Source organism: Oncorhynchus gorbuscha, linkage group LG01, assembly GCF_021184085.1.
Source record: "Oncorhynchus gorbuscha isolate QuinsamMale2020 ecotype Even-year linkage group LG01, OgorEven_v1.0, whole genome shotgun sequence".
NCBI lineage: Eukaryota > Metazoa > Chordata > Actinopteri > Salmoniformes > Salmonidae > Oncorhynchus > Oncorhynchus gorbuscha.
In genome coordinates this window covers 29,454,147-29,476,706 of record NC_060173.1, presented here as the reverse complement: position 1 = coordinate 29,476,706, position 22,560 = coordinate 29,454,147, and the positions used below count along the sequence as shown (strand labels likewise).

Sequence of the window (22,560 nt, the reverse complement as noted above, 5' to 3'; positions counted from 1 at the left end):
GAAGCATTTTAGATATGAGTTTACAAAACGCAGCAAGAGCTTTCTGCGTTCTTTTCTTTTTATGCGTGAAAATTCAGAATTCTGTATTACAGTGACCCCTGTTATACAGATAAACAGTGCACATTCAACACTGATATGCGCAACAATGACAGTGATATTTGCATTAATATGAGGCAACTCGTGGGGAATGCTCATATGAGATGACAACGTGCTCTTCACCAAACCAAACATTTTTCCATTCTCTACAGAGCTTTTGGTAGGCCATTATGGTAAATAAGAATGTGTTATTATTAACCGACTTGCCTAGTTAAAAAAAAAAAAAAAAAGACGATAAAGGTTTGAGATGGTAAGTTAGAGGGAGCATAAATGAAAGCGAAAAGGCAAGAATATATCGAGAGTCAAAGCAACAAAAACATTTACGAGCAGTTTGATTTGGTTATATGCTTTAGGTCTGAATCCTGGGGAGATAGTATAGATATGCCTCATGTCAACATCATCTCTGAAGAATGGAGGGGGCTGAGGAGAGAAGGAGGAAAGGGTGAGAGGGTGGGTGCATAGAGGGCTGAAGGGGGACTGGATGGGTAGAAACCGGTTGTACTTCACACCGAAGATAAGAAAAGCCTCAAGAATCTGACCCATTTTACATTCAAACAAGCATTGAGCTCAGGAGCACACTGAGCATGTGCAGGATTGTCTCTCTGCACTGAGCGACAGGGGAGGGAGGGGTCTGGTCTGTGTCAGCAGTATCTCCACAGGCTGTGTTGTCAGTGTGTGTGTTATGTGGGGTCTGTGCTGGTTCTGACAGGCTGAAAGCGAGTCAACATAAATATACATGTACTGAATGGGGTTAACCTCTGCTGTGCGTCTTGTCCTTTTCCCTGGAAAAGCAGACAGCCCATCTGAGCCTGTGCCATCGCTGGGCCTTTGGCTTGGCCAGAATCACCCTTTGCTACAGCTACTAAGCTGAAGCAGAATTGACTGTATTCAGGTGTTCTATTTAGCTAAGGCCCGAAGCCAGGTCAACACCTAATAAATAAATAACGCTTTTAGAAGAAATCAATATATGAATGCTAAATGGCAGCCCAGCCTCTTAAAGGGGAAACATCCGTGGCTGTGACTCAGGAGACTGAATCAGATCAACAAGAACAAAGATTGTCATATTCTATTTCAAAAAGCTTTGCTGCTTTTGCACTAATGATTGGAAGTCCCATAGGGCGGCGCACAACTGGCTTTGCTTCATCCGGGTTTGGCCGGGGTAGGCCATCAAGTTTTAAAAAATTATATGTTGTTAAATGACTAGCCTAGTTAAATAAAAGGTTACACACACACACACACACTGACCCCCCAAAAAATTCAGGAAGTGGTAGGTCCATCCTGAAATAAAATGTTCAGCTCTGTAACATTATATTCTATTGGCAATGGGATAGATCTCAGAGGAAATGCCAGCAACTCATGACTAAGGAGATAAGGCCTATCATAAATAGAAAGTGAGATTGCAATAGCGTAAGCAGCAAATGTCAGGAGAATTATTCTGTTTCCCCTGTAGTCATTTAGCAGTGGAAGACCGCAGCTGCTAAATCGTTGCCGCTACTCCAAGAAATGATATGATGCAAAAATGTTTTAGAATACATTTTTTTTAAATGTAATTTGATGGTAAAACATTGTCAGTGTAAACTTAATATGGATGTAAAGTTTTGAAGAAAAGATAAAGGAGCTATATATATTTTTTAAATAAGATAGTCTTTGAGAACTAACAATCACCAATGAAAACTAGACAGCCTAAGAAAAAATAAAAGTGTCATGTATGGGGGACCCATTGATTTTGTTAGCATAAGAACACGGCATGATGGCAAAATGTGTAGAATATCATGAAATCTGCTTTAAACCCACAAAATTGTGTCTCTGTAACCAAGAGGAGGACATTCAAATCTTTGGTCAGAGACCATGCATGCAATTGGCCACGCCCCCCATGCTAATTTTGCAAAGGCTGCTGATTTTTTTTTATAAGGGAAACATTGTTATTGGACTGTCCATTTCCCTTTTAAAAATAAATTATACGATTACAATGGACCACTGTATCCAGCAACAGATCCTTACTTTGATGGATGTAATTTATATGGAGTCTACAGCTCGCATTAAAAGCGATACCAATATGTAAAATGTTAGCTGCCTTAAGCATTCTAGTACAGTTAAATAGTTGACACACACACATAGACGCAGCGGTCTGAGGCACTGCATCTCAGTGCAAGAGGCTTCGCTACAGTCCCTGGTTCAAATCCAGGCTGTATCACATCTGGCGTGATTGGAAGTACCATAGGGCGGCACACAACTGGCCCAGCGCCATCCGGGTTTGGCCGGGGTAGACCATCAAGGTAAAAAAAAAAAAAATGATGTTAAATGACTAGCCTAGTTAAAGAAAAGGTTACACACACACACACACACACACACACACACACACACACACACACACACACACACACACACACACACACACACTGACCCCTCCCAAAAAATTGCTGGCATTTACGCATGTCCCCATTACCAGTAAAACAATCAAAACCTATTTCTTTCACTTACTTGCTGTTTCGTTGTTCAGTCGTTTCATTCTCAACCACGATTTCTATGGAACACCGTTTGGGTCGTTGCATGTCAAAAAAGGTACACGTTAACTAAGCTTGTTGACCAATCAGGACTCCACGTCACAGAATAATTTAACACATTCATACATTTTTTACGTAGTTATTAGATTACACTATCACGGATTACACTATCACTCGTAATTCATATGTCACAACGATTCATTGATACGTACAGTTGAAGATTGAGGTTTGCATACACTTAGGTTGGAGTCATTAAAACTCGTTTTCAACCACACCACACATTTCTTATAAAACTATTGTTTTGGCAAGTCGGATAGGACATCTACTTTGTGCATGACAAGTCATTTTTCCAACAATTGTTTACAGACAGATTATTTCACTGTATCACAATTCCAGTGGGTTAGAAGTTTACATACACTAAGTTGACTGTGCCTCTCAACAGCTTGGAAAAGCCCAGAAAATGATGGCATGGCTTTAGAAGCTTCTGATAGGCTAATTGACATAATTTGATCAATTGGAGGTGACATAATTGGAAAATCATAAGAAATCAGCCAAGACCTCAGAAAACAAATTGTAGAAATCCCCAAGTCTGGTTCATCCTTGAGAGAAATTTCCAAACGCCTGAAGGTACCACGTTCATCTGTACAAACAATAGTACGAAAGTATAAAAACCATGGGACCACGCAGCCATCATTCCGCTCAGGAAGGAGACGCGTTCAGTCTCCTAGAGATGAATGTACTTTGGTGCGAAAAGTCCAAATCAATCCCTGAACAACAGCAAAGGACCTTGTGAAGATGCTGAAGGAAACAGGTACAAAAGTATCTATATCCACAGTAAAACAAGTCCTATACTGACATAACCTGAAAGGCCGCTCAGCAAGGAAGAAGCCACTGCTCCAAAACCGCAATAAAAAAGCCAGACTACGGTCTGCAACTGCACATGGGAACAAAGATCGCACTTTTTGGAGAAATGTCCTCTGGTCTGATGAAACAAAAATAGAACTGTTAGGCTATAATAACCATCCTTATGTTTGGAGGAAAAGGGGGAGGCTTGCAAGCCAAAGAAAACCATCCCAATTGTGAAGCACGGGGTGGCAGCATCATGTTTTGGGGGTGCTTTGCTGCAGGAGAGACTGGTGCACTTCACAAATAGATGGCTTCATGAGGAAGGAAAATGTGGATATATTGAAACAACATCTCAAGACAGTCAGTCACAAGTTAAAGCTTGGTCGCTAATGGGTCTTCCAAATGGACAAGGACCCCATGCATACTTTGAAAGTTGTGGCAAAATGGCGTAAGGACAACAAAGTCAAGGTATTGGAGTGGCCATCACAAAGCCCTGACCTCAATCCTATAGAAAATGAGTAGGCAGAACTGATAAAGCGTGTGCGAGCAAGGAGGCCTACAAAACTGACTCAGTTACACCAGCTCTGTCAGGAGGAATGGGCCAAAATTCACCCAACTTATAGTGGGAAGCTTGTGGAAGGCAACACGAAACATTTGACCCAAGTTAAACAATTAATATAGAATGCTAGCAAATTCTAATTAGTGTATGTAAACGTCTGACCCATTGGGAATGTGATGAAAGAAATAAAAGCTTAAATAAATCACTACTATTATTCCGACATTACACATTCTTAAAATAAATTGGTGATCCTAACTGACCTAAAACAGGGAATTATAACGAGGATTAAATGTCAGGGATTGTGAAAAACTGAGTTTAAATGTATTTGGCTATGGTGCATGTATACTTCAGACTTCAACTGTATGCTATGATGCTGGTAAAGTTGTCTCGCGCACAGTGCTAGTCATTTAAAAAAAAATAACTAGCTCATGGATGCAAACAATGTTCTTCCACAAAAACATAGCAAAACAATCTGTTTCAGTAGCTATATAGTTAGCTAGCTAACTACAGTGGGGCAAAAAAGTATTTAGTCAGCCACCAATTGTGCAAGTTCTCCCACTAAGGTGAGAGGCCTGTAATTTTCATCATAAGTACACTTCAACTATGACAGACAAAATGAGAAGGAAAAAAAACTCCATAAAATCACATTGTAGGATTTTTTATGATTTTATTTGCAAATTATGGTGGAAAATAAGTATTTGGTCAATAACAAAAGTTCAATACTTTGTTATATACCCTTTGTTGGCAATGACAGAGGTCAAACGTTTTCTGTAAGTCTTCACAAGGTTTTCACACAGTTGCTGGTATTTTGGCCCATTCCTCCATGCAGATCTCCTCTAGAGCTGTGATGTTTTGGGGCTGTTGCTGGGCAACACGGACTTTCAACTCCCTCCAAAGATTTTCTATGGGGTTGAGATCTGGAGACTGGCTAGGCCGCTCCAGGACCTTGAAATGCTTCTTACGAAGCCACTCCTTCGTTGCCCGGGCAGTGTTTTTGGGATCATTGTCATGCTGAAAGACCCAACCACGTTTCATCTTCAATCCCCTTGCTGATGGAAGGAGGTTTTCACTCAAAATCTCACGATTCATGGCCCCATTCATTCTTTCCATTACACGGATCAGTCGTCCTGGTCCCTTTGCAGAAAAACAGCCCCAAAGCATGATGTTTCCACCCCCATGCCTCACAGTAGGTATGGTGTTCTTTGGATGCAACTCAGCATTCTTTGTCCTCCAATCACAACGAGTTGAGTTTTTGCGAAAAAGTTATATTTTGGCTTCATCTGACTTTCTCCCAATCTTTTTCTGGATCATCCAAATGCTCTCTAGCAAACTTCAGACAGGCCTGGACATGTACTGGACATGTACTGGCTTAAGCAGGGGCCATAATTCTGTCCATGTCATTGACAGTGATGCAAATTAATACAAGTAGTAAAATTATGCCATAATTGAATAGATCATGCTAAACGAGGTTGGAATGTTATATAAAATCAAAAGACATTAATTTGTTCATTTGACAAATCTGTTTAAATTACACTGGATGTTATATACTTTATAATTGCATTGGGGGCATAGTTATTTCACTGTACAGCCTTACCCCATGTCATTGATCCACAATCCATAGGTATCAGTCTACTCAGTGACACCCAGAGAACATTAGCGTCGTAGCCCTTATTGCGGGTCCCTGAAACAACTGTAAATGTAACCATATTTATTGCCAACTTGTGTGTATTGAACACTTCTGAAGGAAAAACATTACTGCGTGGATGTTTTGGAGTCTGATAACTGTGGATGACGTTGGGGAAAAATAGCTTGGGTATTGAGTAGACTGATACCCCATTTCACTGATCCCCAACCCTTAAGTAAAGCTGTACAGTGCAATATGAATGTCAATACTGCTGCCAATGACTGGTATGAATTGAGGGGAAATAAAACGGAGAAAAAAAACCCCCGTTGAAGTTGGAGACTTATATCGCCATCACTAACTTTAAACATCAGATATCTGAGCAGCTTATCCTTCGCTGCAGCTGTACAAAGGCTACTTATAACGTTAGCTTTGGGCAACAGGGTTATGTAGCTGGCTTGAAATTTATTTTCATTAACCTGTTAAGACTCTAGGGGCAGTATTTCATTTTTGGATAAAAAGACATGCCCGTTTTAAGCGCAATATTTTGTCACGAAAAGATGCTCGACTATGCTTGGAATTGATAGTTTTGGAAAGAAGACACTGACGTTTCCAGAACTGTAAAGATTTTCACTGCGAGTGCCATAGAACAAAAACATCTTGGTTTTGCCTGTAGATTGAGTGATCAGGAAATCAACAGGATTTCTGGAGGCACGTTTTCCATGATCTCCTTATATGGCTGTGAATGCGACAGGAATGAACGGACACTTCCTATCGTTTCCCCCAGGTGTCTGCAGCATTGTGACGTATTTGTAGGCATATCATTGGAAGATTGACCATAAGAGCCTACAATTACCAAGTGTCCCTCACGGTGTCTGCGTGGAAATTGGTGCGCAAAAGTCAGGTACCAGTATTTTTCCATCCGAATCAGAGAAGAATGCACGCTTCCAGGGAAGGGATTTCAATGAAGAGATATATGACAAAACACCTTGAGGATTGATTCAAACAACGTTTTCCATGTTTCAGTCGATATTATGGAGTTAATTCGGAAAAAAGTTTGACGTTTAGGTGACTGAATTTTCGGTTAGTTTCGGTAGCCAAATGCATAGTAACAAAACGGAACGTTGTGTCCTACACAAGCATCTTTCAGGAAAAACTGGACATCTGCTATGTAACTGAGAGTCTCCTCATTGAAACATCTGAAGTTCTTCAAAGGTAAATTATTTTATTTGATCCCTTTGCTGGTTTTTGTGAATGTTGTGTGCTAAATGCTAACGCTAAATGCTAAGCTAGCTATCACCACTCTTACACAAATTATTGATTTTCTCTGGTTCTAAAGCATATTTTGAACATCTGAGACGACAGGATTGTTAAGAAAAGGATAAGCTTGAGGATAGGCATATTTATTTCATTTAATTTGCAATTTTCAGAAATCGCTAATTTTGCGTTATGGTAATGAGCTTGAGGCTGTAGTCACGATCCCGGATCCGGGATGGGGCGGACTAAGAGGTTAATTGAAGTTCAATTTCAATAGGCAAACAACAAGTGGCTATCTAGCTACAGCTCGGCATTCAACACCATAGTACCCTCCAAGCTCGTCATCAAGCTCGAGACCCTGGGTCTCGACCCCGCCCTGTGCAACTGGGTACTGGACTTCCTGACGGGCCGCCCCCAGGTGGTGAGGGTAGGCAACAACATCTCCACCCCGCTGATCCTCAACACTGGGGCCCCACAAGGGTGCGTTCTGAGCCCTCTCCTGTACTCCCTGTTCACCCACGACTGCGTGGCCACGCACGCCTCCAACTCAATCATCAAGTTTGCGGACGACACAACAGTGGTAGGCTTGATTACCAACAACGACGAGACGGCCTACAGGGAGGAGGTGAGGGCCCTCGGAGTGTGGTGTCAGGAAAATAACCTCACACTCAACGTCAACAAAACTAAGGAGATGATTGTGGACTTCAGGAAACAGCAGACGGAACACCCCCCTATCCACATCGATGGAACAGTAGTGGAGAGGGTAGCAAGTTTTAAGTTCCTCGGCGTACACATCACAGACAAACTGAATTGGTCCACCCACACAGACAGCATCGTGAAGAAGGCGCAGCAGCGCCTCTTCAACCTCAGGGGGCTGAAGAAATTTGACTTGTCACCAAAAGCACTCAAACTTCTACAGATGCACAATCGAGAGCATTCTGGCGGGCTGTATCACCGCCTGGTACGGCAACTGCTCCGCCCACAACCGTAAGGCTCTCCAGAGGGTAGTGAGGTCTGCACAACACATCACCGGGGGCAAACTACCTGCCCTCCAGGACACCTACACCACCCGATGTTACTGGAAGGCCATAAAGATCATCAAGGACAACAACCACCCGAGCCACTGCCTGTTCACCCCACTATCATCCATGCTGGTCATTTATGAACATTTGAACATCTTGGCCACGTTCTGTTATAATCTCCACCCGGCACAGCCAGAAGAGGACTGGCCACCCCACATATGCTCTCTCTAATTCTCTCTTTCTTTCTCTCTCTCGGAGGACCTGAGCCCTAGGACCGTGCCCCAGGACTACCTGACATGATGGCTCCTTGCTGTCCCCAGTCCACCTGACTGTGCTGCTGCTCCAGTTTCAACTGTTCTGCCTTATTATTATTTGACCATGCTGGTCATTTATGAACATTTGAACATCTTGGTCATGTTCTGTTATAATCTCTACCCGGCACAGCCAGAAGAGGACTGGCCACCCCACATAGCCCGGTTCCTCTCTAGGTTTCTTCCTAGGTTTTGGCCTTTCTAGGGAGTTTTTCCTAGCCACCGTGCTTTTACACCTGCATTGTTTGCTGTTTGGGGTTTTAGGCTGGGTTTCTGTACAGCACTTTGAGATATCAGCTGATGTACGAAGGGCTATATAAATAAATTTGATTTGATTTGATTTTGAAGGTGAGGTCAGTACAGGTGCATCAAAGCTGGGACCGAGAGACTGAAAAACAGCTTCCATCTCAAGGCCATCAGACTGTTAAACAGCCACCACTAACATGGAGTGGCTGCTGCCAACACACTGACACTGACTCAACTCCAGCCACTTTAATAATGGGAATTGATGGGAAATGTCAAATATATCACTAGCCACTTTAAACAATGCTACCTAATATGTTACATACCCTACATTATCCATCTCATATGCATACGTATATACTGTACTCTATATCATTGACTGCATCCTTATGTAATACATGTATCACTAGCCACTTTAACTATGCCACTTTGTTTACATACTCATCTCATATGTATATACTGTACCCGATAACATCTACTGTATCTTGCCTATGCTGCTCTGTACCATCACTCATTCATATATCTTTATGTACATATTATTTATCCCCTTACACTGTGTATAAGACAGTAGTTTTGGAATTGTTAGTTAGATTATTTGTTGGTTATTACTGCATTGTCGGAACTAGAAGCACAAGCATTTCGCTACACTCGCATTAACATCTGCTAACCATGTGTATGTGAAATTTGATTCGATTTTATAGCTAATTTATAGCTAAATCATTGCTAAGAATGAAAATGACTGCAGTTTCTACTGGTCATTGTTTTCAGGCTGGTTTTATTGATGCTAGCTTGGTACCAAGCTAAAACAATAGCTCCCCCAGACGTTGCGGTCGAACAAATGGCTGATGTTTGCAGACTTTTTTGTACAGCTTTGACAGTGCTACTGATAGTAGTGGTGGCAGTTGGCTTGCACGTGCAAATTCAGAACACATTCTATAATAGAACTGTTATTTGTCGTATCAAATTAAAAGCTTATTTAACGTGTCATTGTCAAATAGTATTATTTAACGTATATCTTTGACACGCAAAGGTCGTTCCATAGTATGTCGTGAAGCTAATAGCAGTGACACTTGACACAATTACTGTGTAACATCTGAAAAATTGCACACTTTGTAGTGTGTACAGGTGCTCAACCAGTCGCAAAAGCCAGCATCATCCACGAGAGAGAACGGTTGATTGTCAAGGGCAATGAATTCCATTATCTTGCCGTTAATGGATTTCGCCTGAGATGTCCAGCAAAAAAAGGTGGAATCTTTCAAATGACTGCTCTATCCACACAGGAGACCTTGTGGGCTTGGTTAGGAATGCTGTGTTGCGCGCATAGTGCCAAATTTGACATGGCTATCATTACGTCACGCCAAATTTGACATGGCTATCATTACGTCACGCCAAATTTGACATGGCTTCAATACGTAACGTAGCTATGTTATATAGGTATGTATGCACGTCAGCTTTGACATCGGTTTTGCACATCGGCGTTAAACTAGACATCGGGCCGATACAGATGTTGGCATTTTTAGCTAATATCATACTGATGTTGGCATTTTAGCTAATATCGGCCAAATCCAATATGTTCATCAATATATTGTGCATCCCTACTTTGAACCAATGGCTTCAAATGGATTTGCAACACCACAACTGAAGGGATAACTATGACTGATTGACAGACCCTTAGGTGTTTAACCGGTGACAGTTCGTATGTCCAAATGCCGCGAATGTGACACAGAGACAGCATAAAGGCCCGTAGTCACTGCAGAAGAAAAGGCAGACTTGGCTCTAGCCTGACTTGGCAATATGAGCAGCCTGGTCTCATAGACTAGACATGACATAGTAAATGAAAATCAGGAAAGTCAAATGTTTGGTATGGCTACATAAGGCAGATGGTTACTTAAGGCAAAAACATAAGTAGGGTGGTTGGTCGGCATGGATGGGTGGGCATATAACGCGAACGTTTAGCAACCCAAAGGTCACGTATTCAAATCTCATCAAGGACAACCTTCAAACTTAATTTAATCTTTATTTAACTAGGCAAGTCAGTTAAGAACAAAGTCTTATTTTACAATGACGTCCGTTTTTGGCCGGGGTAGGCCGACACTGGGCCAATTGTGATTGTCCCAATCACGGACAGATGTGATACAGCCTGGATTTGAACCAGGGACTGTTGTGATGCCTCTTGCACTAAGATGCAGTGCCTTATACCGCTGAGCAACTAGTTACTACTGTTAAGCTACCTTGCAACTACTTAGCATGTTAGCCAACCCTTCCCCTGACCACTTTAGTTAACTCTACCCATAACTTAACTCCAAGCTAAAATTAGCCAGCTAGCTAACATCAGCGATAGCCACCTAACCAACAGTCACAAATTGGAATTCATAACATACTGTACTTTTTTCAAATTCTGAACATATTGCACAAATTGCAATTTGTAACATATCACATGAAATGGATGACGAACATCGACAAATTAATACATACCATACGAAACTCAACATACATTATCATACGAATGATTTACGTACAGAATAGAAAATGCTCTGAGACCAGGTTGAAATGAGACTAGTTTTAGGCAGAGTTTCTGTACAGCACTTTGAGATATCAGCTGATGTACGAAGGGCTATATAAATAAATTTGATTTGATTTGATTTAGTATATTCTTCTCACAGATTTTGTAGGTTATGAGTGACTCAACAGGTTTTGTATGGGTCTGATTAGGGATCAACCAGTAACCTGTAAAGAGCCAATTTTGTAATCACTGGGCTTATCAGTGGTGCGCTTTCATATCAGTTTTCATGGAGGGAAATGAGGATGCAAGTTTAAGCTACATAGATAGTATTGAGATGTAGCCCATTCTTACCTGCAGCTCGCACCATGCCACCTCCACTGTGGTCTCTGTGTCCAGGCCCTTGTAGACCGTCTTGAAGGAACCACGTCCAATCTCAATGTCAAACTTGAGGAAACGCCCATCCGGCGACGTTCCCACCGCTTTCGTCTCGGCTTCCTCAATGTCATCTTGCACCTTCTTTTCCGCCTCTCTCAGTTCAGCCTCTACCCGGGCTTTCTCCTTCTCTTCCTTATCTGCTTCCCTCCCCTCTCCTTCGTCACTCTCCTTCACCTCACTCTCAGGTTCTGTTGTTTGGCTCAGAGGTTGGGCAGCTAGACTGTTTGCTTGCTGAGCAACCACTGCTTCCCCATCACAGATATCCTGTAGTACAGCAGCCTTCTGCTCTACAGACACCACATCCACCCTCAATCCACCTTCACACTCAGCCAACTCCTCCCTCACAGTCACACGGAGTGCAGGTCTTGGGGTGGGCAGTGCACCAGAGTGCCGGGGCGCGACATCTCGCACGCGGGGTACCAGAGGTGCAAGGACAGGGATTTTACTCGGTAAGGGGAGGTCAAGGGCTGTGGCATTGGAGTCGCTGATGACGCTGCGACGGAAGAAGGTTCGATGTTCTGCAGCGCAACGGTCGCGCTCCATGGTGTGGTGGCGCCGCCTCACCTCTGCTGCCATCCGTTCACCAACAAGCGAGTCCGAGCCAGACCCGTTGTTTCCGTTACCACTCTTGGGAAGGGGAGTCAGGAACTTAACCATCTTGTTGTTGGGCTTTTCCGACATCCCACCACCCCCAACAATAGTGAGCGGATATGATTCAACAGAGAAAAGAGAACTCAAACTTCCTCCATAAAGGCTTTGGAAAGAAATTGAAATCTATGTGGTCAGACTGACCAATTAAAACAGGAGCTTGTTTTGCAAACCTCCCTCTCCTATTCCTACCTGTGTGACTGCTGCTTAAATACAGTTAGTAGGTATACAGGGCTCAGAGTCTGGGTGGAGGATGGGGGGTGTTCTTTTGTAAATAGAAAAGAAGAGAACACTGTCACAGAACAGGGAGCGCTGCCAACACACGAGACCCTTTAGATCCACACCATCCATCCTGCAAGACACAGGGTACAGCTGCAATCCAGCATAAGGAGCCACCAGAAGGGAGGGGGAAAGAGCTAGACTCAGCTCCAGGCACCAAGCCTCACTGTGCAGGCAACGGACAGGCCACACACTCCCAGCAGAGATCCAGTGTCACTGCAGGGGGAAAGAAACAGGGACAGACGGGATCAGTATAGTAATGAAATTTAGGGGGAAAGGGGCAAACTGGTTTAACTGTGAGTGGGGAGGTGGTCAACAAATCTGGAATTCCTGACTTAAAAAGATAAAATTCCATCACTGACTGCAAAGAGAGGTTAGAGAAGAGTGTCTAAAATCGTTTTTAAGAAGCAGTACAAACTACAGAGTGAATTTTCAGTATTTATATATAAACAAGATGTGTCCCTGTCATGGTGGTCAAGTGCAGACAGTTATCTCATGCTTTACAATACACAGCAAAACAAGTGTACTACTAAAAAACGAAATATCATAACACAGAGAACATACACACAATACGACAATAGCTTCACTAGCTTGTGGTGCAGTCAAGCTATTAAAAATATTGCCCATTTATTCCAGCTGGCTGATAAATTCTGTGTGCTACGGCAAAGTGCCTACAACCGACCATAACTTGTCGATACTTCCTCAATTCCCGATTTGGAAGACGGACGTTTAGAAAACCGTCTATGTCTAGTTGCAGGGGGTTCTTTTGAATTTAGAAAATGCTCTGTTATTAAACTGTTTCTATTTTTCGCACCATTAAGTAATCCAACAAGGTGTATGCTGCCTTCTTGTCTATTTTAAATCTCTCACTGATTGGAACAAGTAGGTGTCCATCCCAAAGTGACACTCACCTGTCTCGATAAATGAAAGAAGATTTCAAATAGAAAAGACAGAACTTCATTTATTTGATTTAATAACAGAGCATCTTCTAAATTCAATTATAAACTGGGTGGCTCGAGCCCTGACAGCCGTGGTACAACAGGTATGACAAAACATGTATTTTTACTGCTCTAATTACGTTGGTAACCAGTTTATAATAGCAATAATGCACATCGGGGTTTGTGGTATATGGCCAACATACCACGGCTCAGGACTGTAACCAGGACGCGTTGCGTTGTGCCTAAGAACATCCCTTAGCCTTGGTATATTGGCCATATACCACAGAGCCTCGTGCTTTATTGCTTGAACAAACCCTCTGCAACTAGACTTTGGCTGTCTTCCCAACGCCAAGTTAAGGTTGATTGAAAATTTGCCGTGTTCTGCCAAACAGTACCTACCCTGTAACTGCTAACGGAGAAACACATTAGCCCATTACAATCTGCTAGCTAGGTGTATTCTGATATGATTACTATGATGAGTCTCCTCTCTAGCCCAGTTAGCTACCATTATTTTTCTTATTAGACAGCTGCGCAAGTGTGGAGTCAAAATACGTTCATATGTGACCAAGTATGGAGTTTCGATGAGCAACTATAGTCATTTACTGTTTTCACGCCTGGTGAAAACAAAATGGTCTAAAAACATAAGCAGATTAAAAAAAATGTCAGTATTGTCAGGAAAGAATATGTATATTTTTTTACCAAGTGTGCACGTGCTTCCACCTCTTCAGTACTTCCAATAAAATCACTAATAATCTGAATAATTAGTGACTAATTGCCGCAGCAGTACAGTATCCCGAAAGATCATTGATTTTATCACATACAACAGTATTAATGCCCTATCAACCGGTTGATTCACACATGCTACACGGAATGCAATAATATTTCATGTAAACAGATTAAGTAGTTAAGATTACTGTAAAACGTCACCTAATATTAATGAATTTGGATTTGGCGCAGACAAATTTTTATTCAGAAATTTTTCGTTAGTATCTACTGTGCGTGACAGCAGTAAATTAGAATAGTTAACGTTACACAAATAAACTCCACGCGTGGGGAATAACTAACGTATTTTGACAATATAACGCTTGCAGAGCGGTCGAAAGGAAAACGAATGGTAGCTAACTGGGCTAGAGATGAGACCGGTTATATTCATCGTCTCTGCTGGGATTAATTTCGGAGTTTTTGCAGAGAAAATCACGTGTTACTTTTGAGCACAGCCATAGCCGACACTTGACTGGCGACTGACTGTGGATAACAAGGCTTTTAGCTTAGCATAACGGCCTTAGCTACGAGAAACAATATTATAGAACATGAAGCTGACGTTAACTAGCTAACGGTATATACCAGCAATGGCTAGTTGTCATCAATCAATGTAAACTAGTTGACATTGAAAACAGTAAACAACATTTCACACTAACGTAAATAACTAACGTAGTTAATATATTTAAAACTGAAGAATATATATTTTTGTCTGGACAAACGTTAGCGTTAACTTGCTCACAGGCATCATCGTTCCATGTTGGATTGCGCATTTAGCTAGCGATCCAGCTAACGTTAGTGATAGCTACACTCTTATGCCTGATGATGGCGGCAAGCCAGCAGCTTGGTAGCTATCTAGCTAACGTTAGTGATAGCTACACTCTCCTGCTTGATGGCGGCTAGTTAGCAACTAGCTAACTACCCCAGCGTAAATAGTAAAAGAGCAATTGAATAACGTCGTTTGTCAAAATACATAATCAAGAAATCGAAACAATAACACAAATCAATACAAAGACGAACATTACATTTTCCCCTTGACCGTTTTAAATCTGTCTGATAAACGTTAGCTTTGGCTAGCTGGAGCGAGGGTTCTTTGTTATCGTTATCTCCGCATAGAACATCGAATGAAAGTTCCGCGTTGCCATAACTGCGATTCACTCCCCGCCATAGTAGGCTGCAACTCATATAAATACGTTGATTTGTAGTGTCATTTACCGTCGTGTGGTCAAGTTTCCATCCATAAGTAGTCTTCAAACTGTGAGAACTCTAACACGTTTACCAAAGCAAAGGAGCCGGTTGGAATTACTGAGGTATAATAATGACTGTCGGAACGTTCCCAGACTGGCAGCTTTCATTTTACAGATGAGGCGGGTCTTTCTCTCGTGCGAGCGGGGGACTAGAACCGCCTCCTTCCCACTAAACGACGGCAGTTTGCTAGCTTCAAACCAGGCACTCCCCCCAAATTCATTCGGCTACTAGCGGCAAGATAGCTACTGCTACGTTGTGGGTCGTCAATAAACCCCACCGCAAGCGTAACTGAATATGGCGACCTCACAAGAACACTCACCTCAGTGTTGTCACAAATAGAACATCTTTGGTGTTGTCCTTAGAAATAGAATCGTATTCTATGATGGATCCTATCTTGTATGGCGCTGTGCAAAAGTGCTGCAGCTTCGGAGAGACAATAACCTGTAAACCGATTATGAAAATGTAAACAAGAGCACTCAAAATTGAAATGTAGTCCGAGTTTTTGAAAGCATCATTTCCCATTAACTATAGCATCATGACTCGTTCGAGATCATGTAGAATAAGAGTAATGACAAAACATACCATGCATGTTTTTCCAATTGAACACAGGGATCGTTAAATCGACTTCAGTTCAAGGGATAGGGGGCTTGAGGCCTCACTGTTATCATAATACAGGTTAGAAAGCCAGGCCAGAGGTAAACACTGCCCTCTGTTGATTTGACAAAGAATATAGATTGAATGTGTGAGTGAGATTGAAAAAGCGTATTCCTCTTCCCCTAACACAGTTAAATTAAGGTTACATTTAAAAATAAAAACACAAGTGGTCATCTCCATCCTGCTACCACAAAAATATGTTCACCCTGCCACCATACTGGTGAATGCAAGCATTTCCCAAGACTGTGCCTCAAAACCTAATGTCTACCTGGCCCACCACTACACCCTGGACTTGAACAGCCTTAACGACCAGGTCCACCTCTACAAGGCAGAAATCCCAACTTTTGCCAGGACCCTGAAGGATTTAATCCGCAGCCCCAGCACCTCACACTGGAGCAAGACACCCCACCCAGACCTGAGACACCCTCCCGAAGAACTTGCACCAAGCGAACCCACATGCCCAGCCGGATTGTTTTTTTCACTCATCAATCCCACAATAAAAACAGGTTTTTCTAAATGCTTGCTAATTTACAGCCTCTTTACAGCTTGGCACACTTGTATTTGGGGAGTTTCTCCCATTCTTCTCTGCCGATCCTCTCAAGCTCTGTCAGGATGGATGGGGAGCATCGCTGCACAGCTATTTTCAGGTCTCTCCCAAGATGTTCGATCGGGTTGAAGTCCAGGCTCTGGCTGGCCCACTCAAGGACATTCAGAGACTTGTCACGAAGCCACTCCTGTGTTGTCTTGGCTGTGTGCTTAGGGTTGTTGCCCTGTTGGAAGGTGAACCTTCGCCCCAGTCTGAGGTCCTGAGAACTCTGGAGCAGGTTTTCATCAAGGATCTCCCTGTACTTTCCTCCGTTCATCTTTCTCTCAATCCTGACTAGTTTCCCAGGCCCTGACGCTGAAAAACATCCCCACAGCATGATGCTTCCACCACCATTGTTCACTGTAGGGATGGCGCAAGGTTTCCTCAAGACGTTAAGCTTGACATTCAGGCCAAAGAGTTCAATCTTGGTTTCATCAGACCAGAGAATCCTGTTTCTCCTGGTCTGAGAGTCTTTAGGTGCTCTTTGGCAAACTCCTACGGGGCTGTCATGTGCCTTTTACTGAGAAGTGGCTTCTGTCTGGCCACTCTAACATAAAGGCCTGATCGGTGTAGTGCTGCAGAGATTGTTCTCCCATATCTACATAGGATCTCTGGAGCCCTATCAGAGCGACCATCGGGTCCTTTGTCATCTCCCTGAACAAGGCCCTTCTCTCCCGATTGCTCAGTTTGGCCAGGCGGCCAGCTCTAGGAAGAGTCTTGGTGGTTCCAAACTTCCATTCTTACATTTAATAATGATGGAGGCCACTGTGTTCTTGGGGACCTTCAATGCTGCAGAAATGTTTTTGTACCCTTCCCCAGATCTGTGCCTCGACACAATCCTGTCTCGGAGCTCAACGTAAAATTCCTTCAACCTCATAGCTTGGTTTTTGTTCTGACATGCACTGTCAACTGTGGTACCTTATATAGGCAGGTGTATGCCTTTCCAAATCATGTCCAATCAATTAAATTTACCACAGGTGGACTCCAATGAAGTTGTATAAACATCTCAAGTATTGTCAATGGAAACAGGATGCACCTGATCTAAATGTTGAGTCTCATAGCAAAGGGTCTGAATACTTAAGTAAATAAGGTGTTTTTAAAAATTTTAATACATTTGCAAAAATGTCTAAAAACCTGTTTTTGCTTTGTCATTGTGGGGTACTGTGTGTAGATTGAGGGAACAAATTAATTTAATCCATTTTAGAATAAGGCTGTAAATTTAATGAAATGTGGAAAAAGTCAAGGGATCTGAATACTTTCCGAATGCACTGTAATTGTATGTGTGGTGTACAGAGATGAGGTAGTCATAAAAATGTTATGTTAAACACTATTATTGCACACAGAGGGAGTCCATGCAACTTGCGTGACTTGTAAAGCACATTTGTACTCCTAAACTTTTTTAGACTTGCCATAACAAAATGGTTGAATACTTATTGACTAAAGAGAATCAAGCTTTTCGCTTTTAATTCATCTGCATTTGTTTGGGGGAAAACATAATTCCACTTTTACATTATGGGGTATTGTTTGTAGGCGAGTGACCAAAAATCTCAATTTAATACATTTTAAATTCAGGCTGTAACACAACAGCGTGGAAAATAATTGAGGGGTGTGAATACTTAGTGAAGGCACTGTTTATTTACAAAATAATACATATATGGGAGCAGTCGGCCTAGTAAATCAAGGCCTCACAACTGCAAAGTGTTTTGACTACTAGATGTCAGGATTTGGCCAGGGTTGTTCCGGATTTTGGTCACTAGATGCCCCCATTGTGCTTTTTGACCTTTTGTTTTCCCTTGATCCCCATTATTATTTGCACCTGTGCCTCGTTTCCCCTGATTGTATTTAAACCCTTAGTTTTCCTCAGTTATTTGCTCTGTGTTTGTATGTTAGCACCCAGCCCTAGTATTCTGTGTACTCTTGTTGATCCCGGTGGACTCTCTTGTGGAATTCTGTTTTTTTGTTCTTGTTTATTTATTTTTGAGTATCTTTTGAGGCTTTTTATGCTATACCTACCACCTTGTGGATTTACCTTTTTGTCTTGGAGGATTACCTTTGTTCTTGTGGAATTCCTTTTGAGGTTGTGGAGTTACATGTTTTCCTGAAGGACTTCACTTTTTTACTTCATTAAATACACTGTCTCAAGTACTGCTGTGTCTGCCTCATCTTCTGGGTTCTGCCGACTATTCGTGGCTCAGTTGGTTAAGTGACTGTTTCTCACTCTGGAGACCCGGGTTCGTAACCGGGTCCTGACAGAAACACAGAGCCAAAAATGAACCCAGAGGCAGCCAGTTCCCAGGACCTTGTTGCCATGCTGTCCCACCACCAGGAGACTGTCCAACGCCACAAAGCCGCCCTGGTTCAGCAAAGAGGCCTTAATGGCTAGACATTTTCATCTTCTGTCGGAGATGCTGACTTCCATAAAGCAGATATCTGATCGACTTACCCCGGCAACAGTTCCCGTCCCAGTACCTCAGATTCACGTACCCATGGCAGTTAACCCCCTGGCTGAACCTCCTCTTCCACCTCCCCAACGGTTCTCAGGTGATCCAAGTGCTTGTAAAAGGGTTTCTCACCTAATGTTGTCTCTCCTTCGAGCTGCAACCCTCGTCGTTCCCCACCGACCGGTTTAAGATCGCATATATCATCACCCTACTGTCGGAAAAAGCCCTGGCCTGGGCTACTGCTGTGTGGGATACCCATAGTTCCTGCTGTGCCAGCTACTCTGCCTTTGCTGAGGAATTCAAATGAGTGTTTCAAGGCCCAAGCAGTGGTCCTGACTCAGCCAAACAGCTCCTGACTCTCCACCAAGGTCGGCGCAGCGTGACGGACTATGCCATCCAGTTCCGCACGGTGGCAGCAGCGAGTGGCTGGAACAACGAGGCGCTCACGGTGTGCTTTCTGAAAGGCCTTTCCGACACTATCCAAGATGAACTGGCCACTCGGGAACCACCGGACAATCTCGAGTCCCTGATCAAGTTGGCCTCACGCATTGACCAGCGTCTGAGAGAGAGAGAGAACTCAACCGTAGACCTCTAGCCCCTATCAGTCCCAGCTCCGATTCCCCACCTTTATCCTCGCTGGCTCCACCGGAACCCATGCAGATTGGACGCATCTCCCAGGCTGAGAGAGACCGCCGGATGAGGGAGCGACGCTGTCTATATTGCGGCAAACCGGGCCATTTCCGTTCCACGTGTCCCGGGCTCCAGGGAAACGCTCTGTCCCGTACAGACCGGGGGGAACTGTAACGGGAAACATAACCTCCTCCCATCCGTCCAACTCTCGTCTGCTCATTCCAGTCACCCTTTCCTGGGACAACCACAAGCTTCACCTTCAAGCCTTGGTAGACTCTGGAGCCGCAGGTAACTTCATGGATGGTGTCTGGGCGAAGGAGAATGGCGTTCCCTCTGAACCTCTAAGTGACCCCATGAGGGTTACTACATTGGATGGAAGCCCTTTGGGATCTGGACTTGTCACTCATGTCACTACCTCCTTGCGACTTTCAGTTTCACAACACCAGGAATTGATGAACTTTCATTTGATCTCCTGTTCAGAGTTCCCTCTCGTCCTTGGATACCCCTGGCTTCACAGCCGTAACCCTCACATCGACTGGTCTGTGGGCACTATCAAGCAGTGGGGTCCTATGTGCCAAGCTACTTGTATTTTCCCGAATTCCCCGAGTTCTACTCCCGAGTCTTTAGAATCCATCGACCTGACCCGAGTTCCCGAGTGTTACCATGACCTCAAACTGGTATTTAGCAAACAGAGGGCCACCATGCTACCACCCCATAGACCCTATGATTGCCCCATCGAACTGTTTCCGGGCACTTGCCCCCCCAGGGGTCGGATCTTTTCCCTATCTCCACCCGAACGAGCTGCTATGGATACCTACATCAAGGACGCTCTGGAAGCAGGCCTCATGCGTCCATCCACCTCCCTGGCGGGAGCAGGGTTTTTCTTTGTGGCCAAGAAAGACGGTGGATTACGTCCTTGCATAGACTACCGGGGACTCAATGCCATAACCGTCCGTAACCGTTACCCGCTACCCCTTATGGCCACAGCCTTCGAGGTGCTCCAGGAAGCAGTTGTTTTCACTAAGCTTGACCTGCGGAACGCATACCATCTTGTGCGGATCAGACCTGGTGACGAGTGGAAGACCGCTTTCAACACGCCTACTGGTCACTATGAATACTTGGTGATGCCCTTCGGCCTGACCAACGCCCCAGCGGTGTTCCAAGCGCTCATAAACGATGTGCTTAGGGATATGCTTAACATATTTGTGTTCGTTTACTTGGATGACATCCTCATCTTTTCGAGCGCTCTTCAAGAACACACAAAGCATGTCAGACAAGTACTCAAACGCCTCCTAGACAGCCATCTGTACGTTAAGCCGGAAAAATGTGAATTCCATTCATCCCAAGTACAATTCCTGGGATTTGTAGTGGAACCCGGTCGAGTCCAAATGGACCCCAGGAAGGTAGGGGCGGTAGCGGATTGGCCCACCCCCAAATCCGTTAAGGAAGTTCAGCGTTTCCTGGGCTTCAAACTTTTACCGCAAGTTCATCAAGAACTTCAGCTTGGTGGCAGTCCCTCTCTCAGCTTTAACCAAGGGTGGCAATGCAAGGTTTTTGTGGGGAAGAGAAGCTGAGACGGCCTTCCAAGGACTCAAGCAGCGCGTCCTCTCTGCTCCTATCCTGATACTACCGACTACGGATTAACCGTTTGTGGTGGAGGTAGACGCCTCAGAGGTTGGTGTTGGAGCTGTCCTGTCTCAGAGGGGTGAAGACAAGAAGCTTCATCCGTGCGCTTTCTTCTCACACCAGCTTACCCCGGCTGAGAGGAACTACGATGTGGGTGATCGTGAACTCCTAGCGGTTAAGATGGCATTGAAGGAATGGAGACACTGGCTCGAGGGGGCTTCTCACCCGTTTCAAGTGCTTACGGACCACAAAAATCTGGAGTATATCCAGCAGGCGAAGCGGTTGAACTCTAGACAAGCTAGATGGTCTCTTTTCTTCAATCGATTCCAGTTTATCCTTACCTATCGGCCCGGGTCGAAGAATCTCAAACCGGATGCCCTGTCCCGAGTCTACGCTCCTGCCATTCGAGATGACACGGACATGCCTGTCCTTCCTGCTGCTAAGATCGTGGCTCCGATCTCGTGGCAAGTTGAGGATACCGTGAGACGAGCTCAAGCTATCGAACCGGACCCGAAAGGAGGTCCTGCCAATCGGTTGTTTGTCCCCAAGGCAGTGAGGACTCAGGTCCTTCTGTGGGGGCACTCCTCTCGCCTCACCTGTCACCCGGGCGTAGGTCGCACCTTGGAGTTCATCCAGCGTAAGTTCTGGTGGCCTACCATAAGAGAAGACATTGCCACTTTCGTCAATGCCTGCCCCGTGTGCTGCCAGGGCAAATCTTCTCACCTCCGCCCTCAAGGACTCCTTCACCCTTTACCTGTTCCCCACAGACCCTGGTCCCATATCTCGTTGGACTTTATTACTGGCCTTCCTCCATCCCATGACAATACTACTATCCTAGTCATAATCGACAGGTTTTCAAAGGCGGCCAGGTTCGTCCCTCTGACTAAGTTACCTTCTGCCAAGGAAACGGCTGAGTTGGTAATTAATCATGTGTTCCGAGTCTTCGGCATTCCTCAAGATATGGTTTCTGACAGAGGTTCCCAGTTCGCCTCTAGGTTTTGGAAGGCCTTCTGCCAACTCATGGGGGCTTCTGCCAGTCTATCTTCAGGGTACCATCCGGAGTCCAACGGCCAAACAGAGAGGATGAATCAAGAGCTGGAAACCACCCTCCGATGTATGACTCGTAACAACCCGTCCACATGGTCGTCCTTCATTGTTTGGGCCGAATATGCGCACAACACCTTGCGCTCCTCCTCCACTGGTATGTCCCCGCACGAGTGTCAGTTTGGCTATGCCCCTCCATTGTTCCCGGACCAGGAGGCAGAAGTCAGAGTGCCTTCAGCCTTGAAGTTCGTCAGACGCTGTCGGCTTATGTGGAGGAAGACCCGTCTTAATCTTATGCGTTCCTCACAGA

At 44.2% G+C, this 22,560-nt stretch overlaps 1 protein-coding gene across 1 annotated transcript in view; it reads right to left on the bottom strand.

The window, feature by feature from the left end:
- LOC124041505 (serine/threonine-protein kinase WNK1-like) overlaps positions 1 to 15,469 on the bottom strand; it is a 68,244-nt gene extending 52,775 nt beyond the window's left edge. Inside the window, exons 1-2 of the mRNA XM_046359219.1 lie at positions 15,237 to 15,469; positions 11,314 to 12,540 (exon numbers count right to left, since the gene is read on the bottom strand). Coding sequence (XP_046215175.1) covers positions 11,314 to 12,078 — 765 coding nt within the window. The 5' untranslated portion in view covers positions 12,079 to 12,540; positions 15,237 to 15,469. The remainder of the gene's footprint in view (positions 1 to 11,313; positions 12,541 to 15,236) is intronic.
- Between the last annotated feature and the right edge of the window lie 7,091 nt (positions 15,470 to 22,560).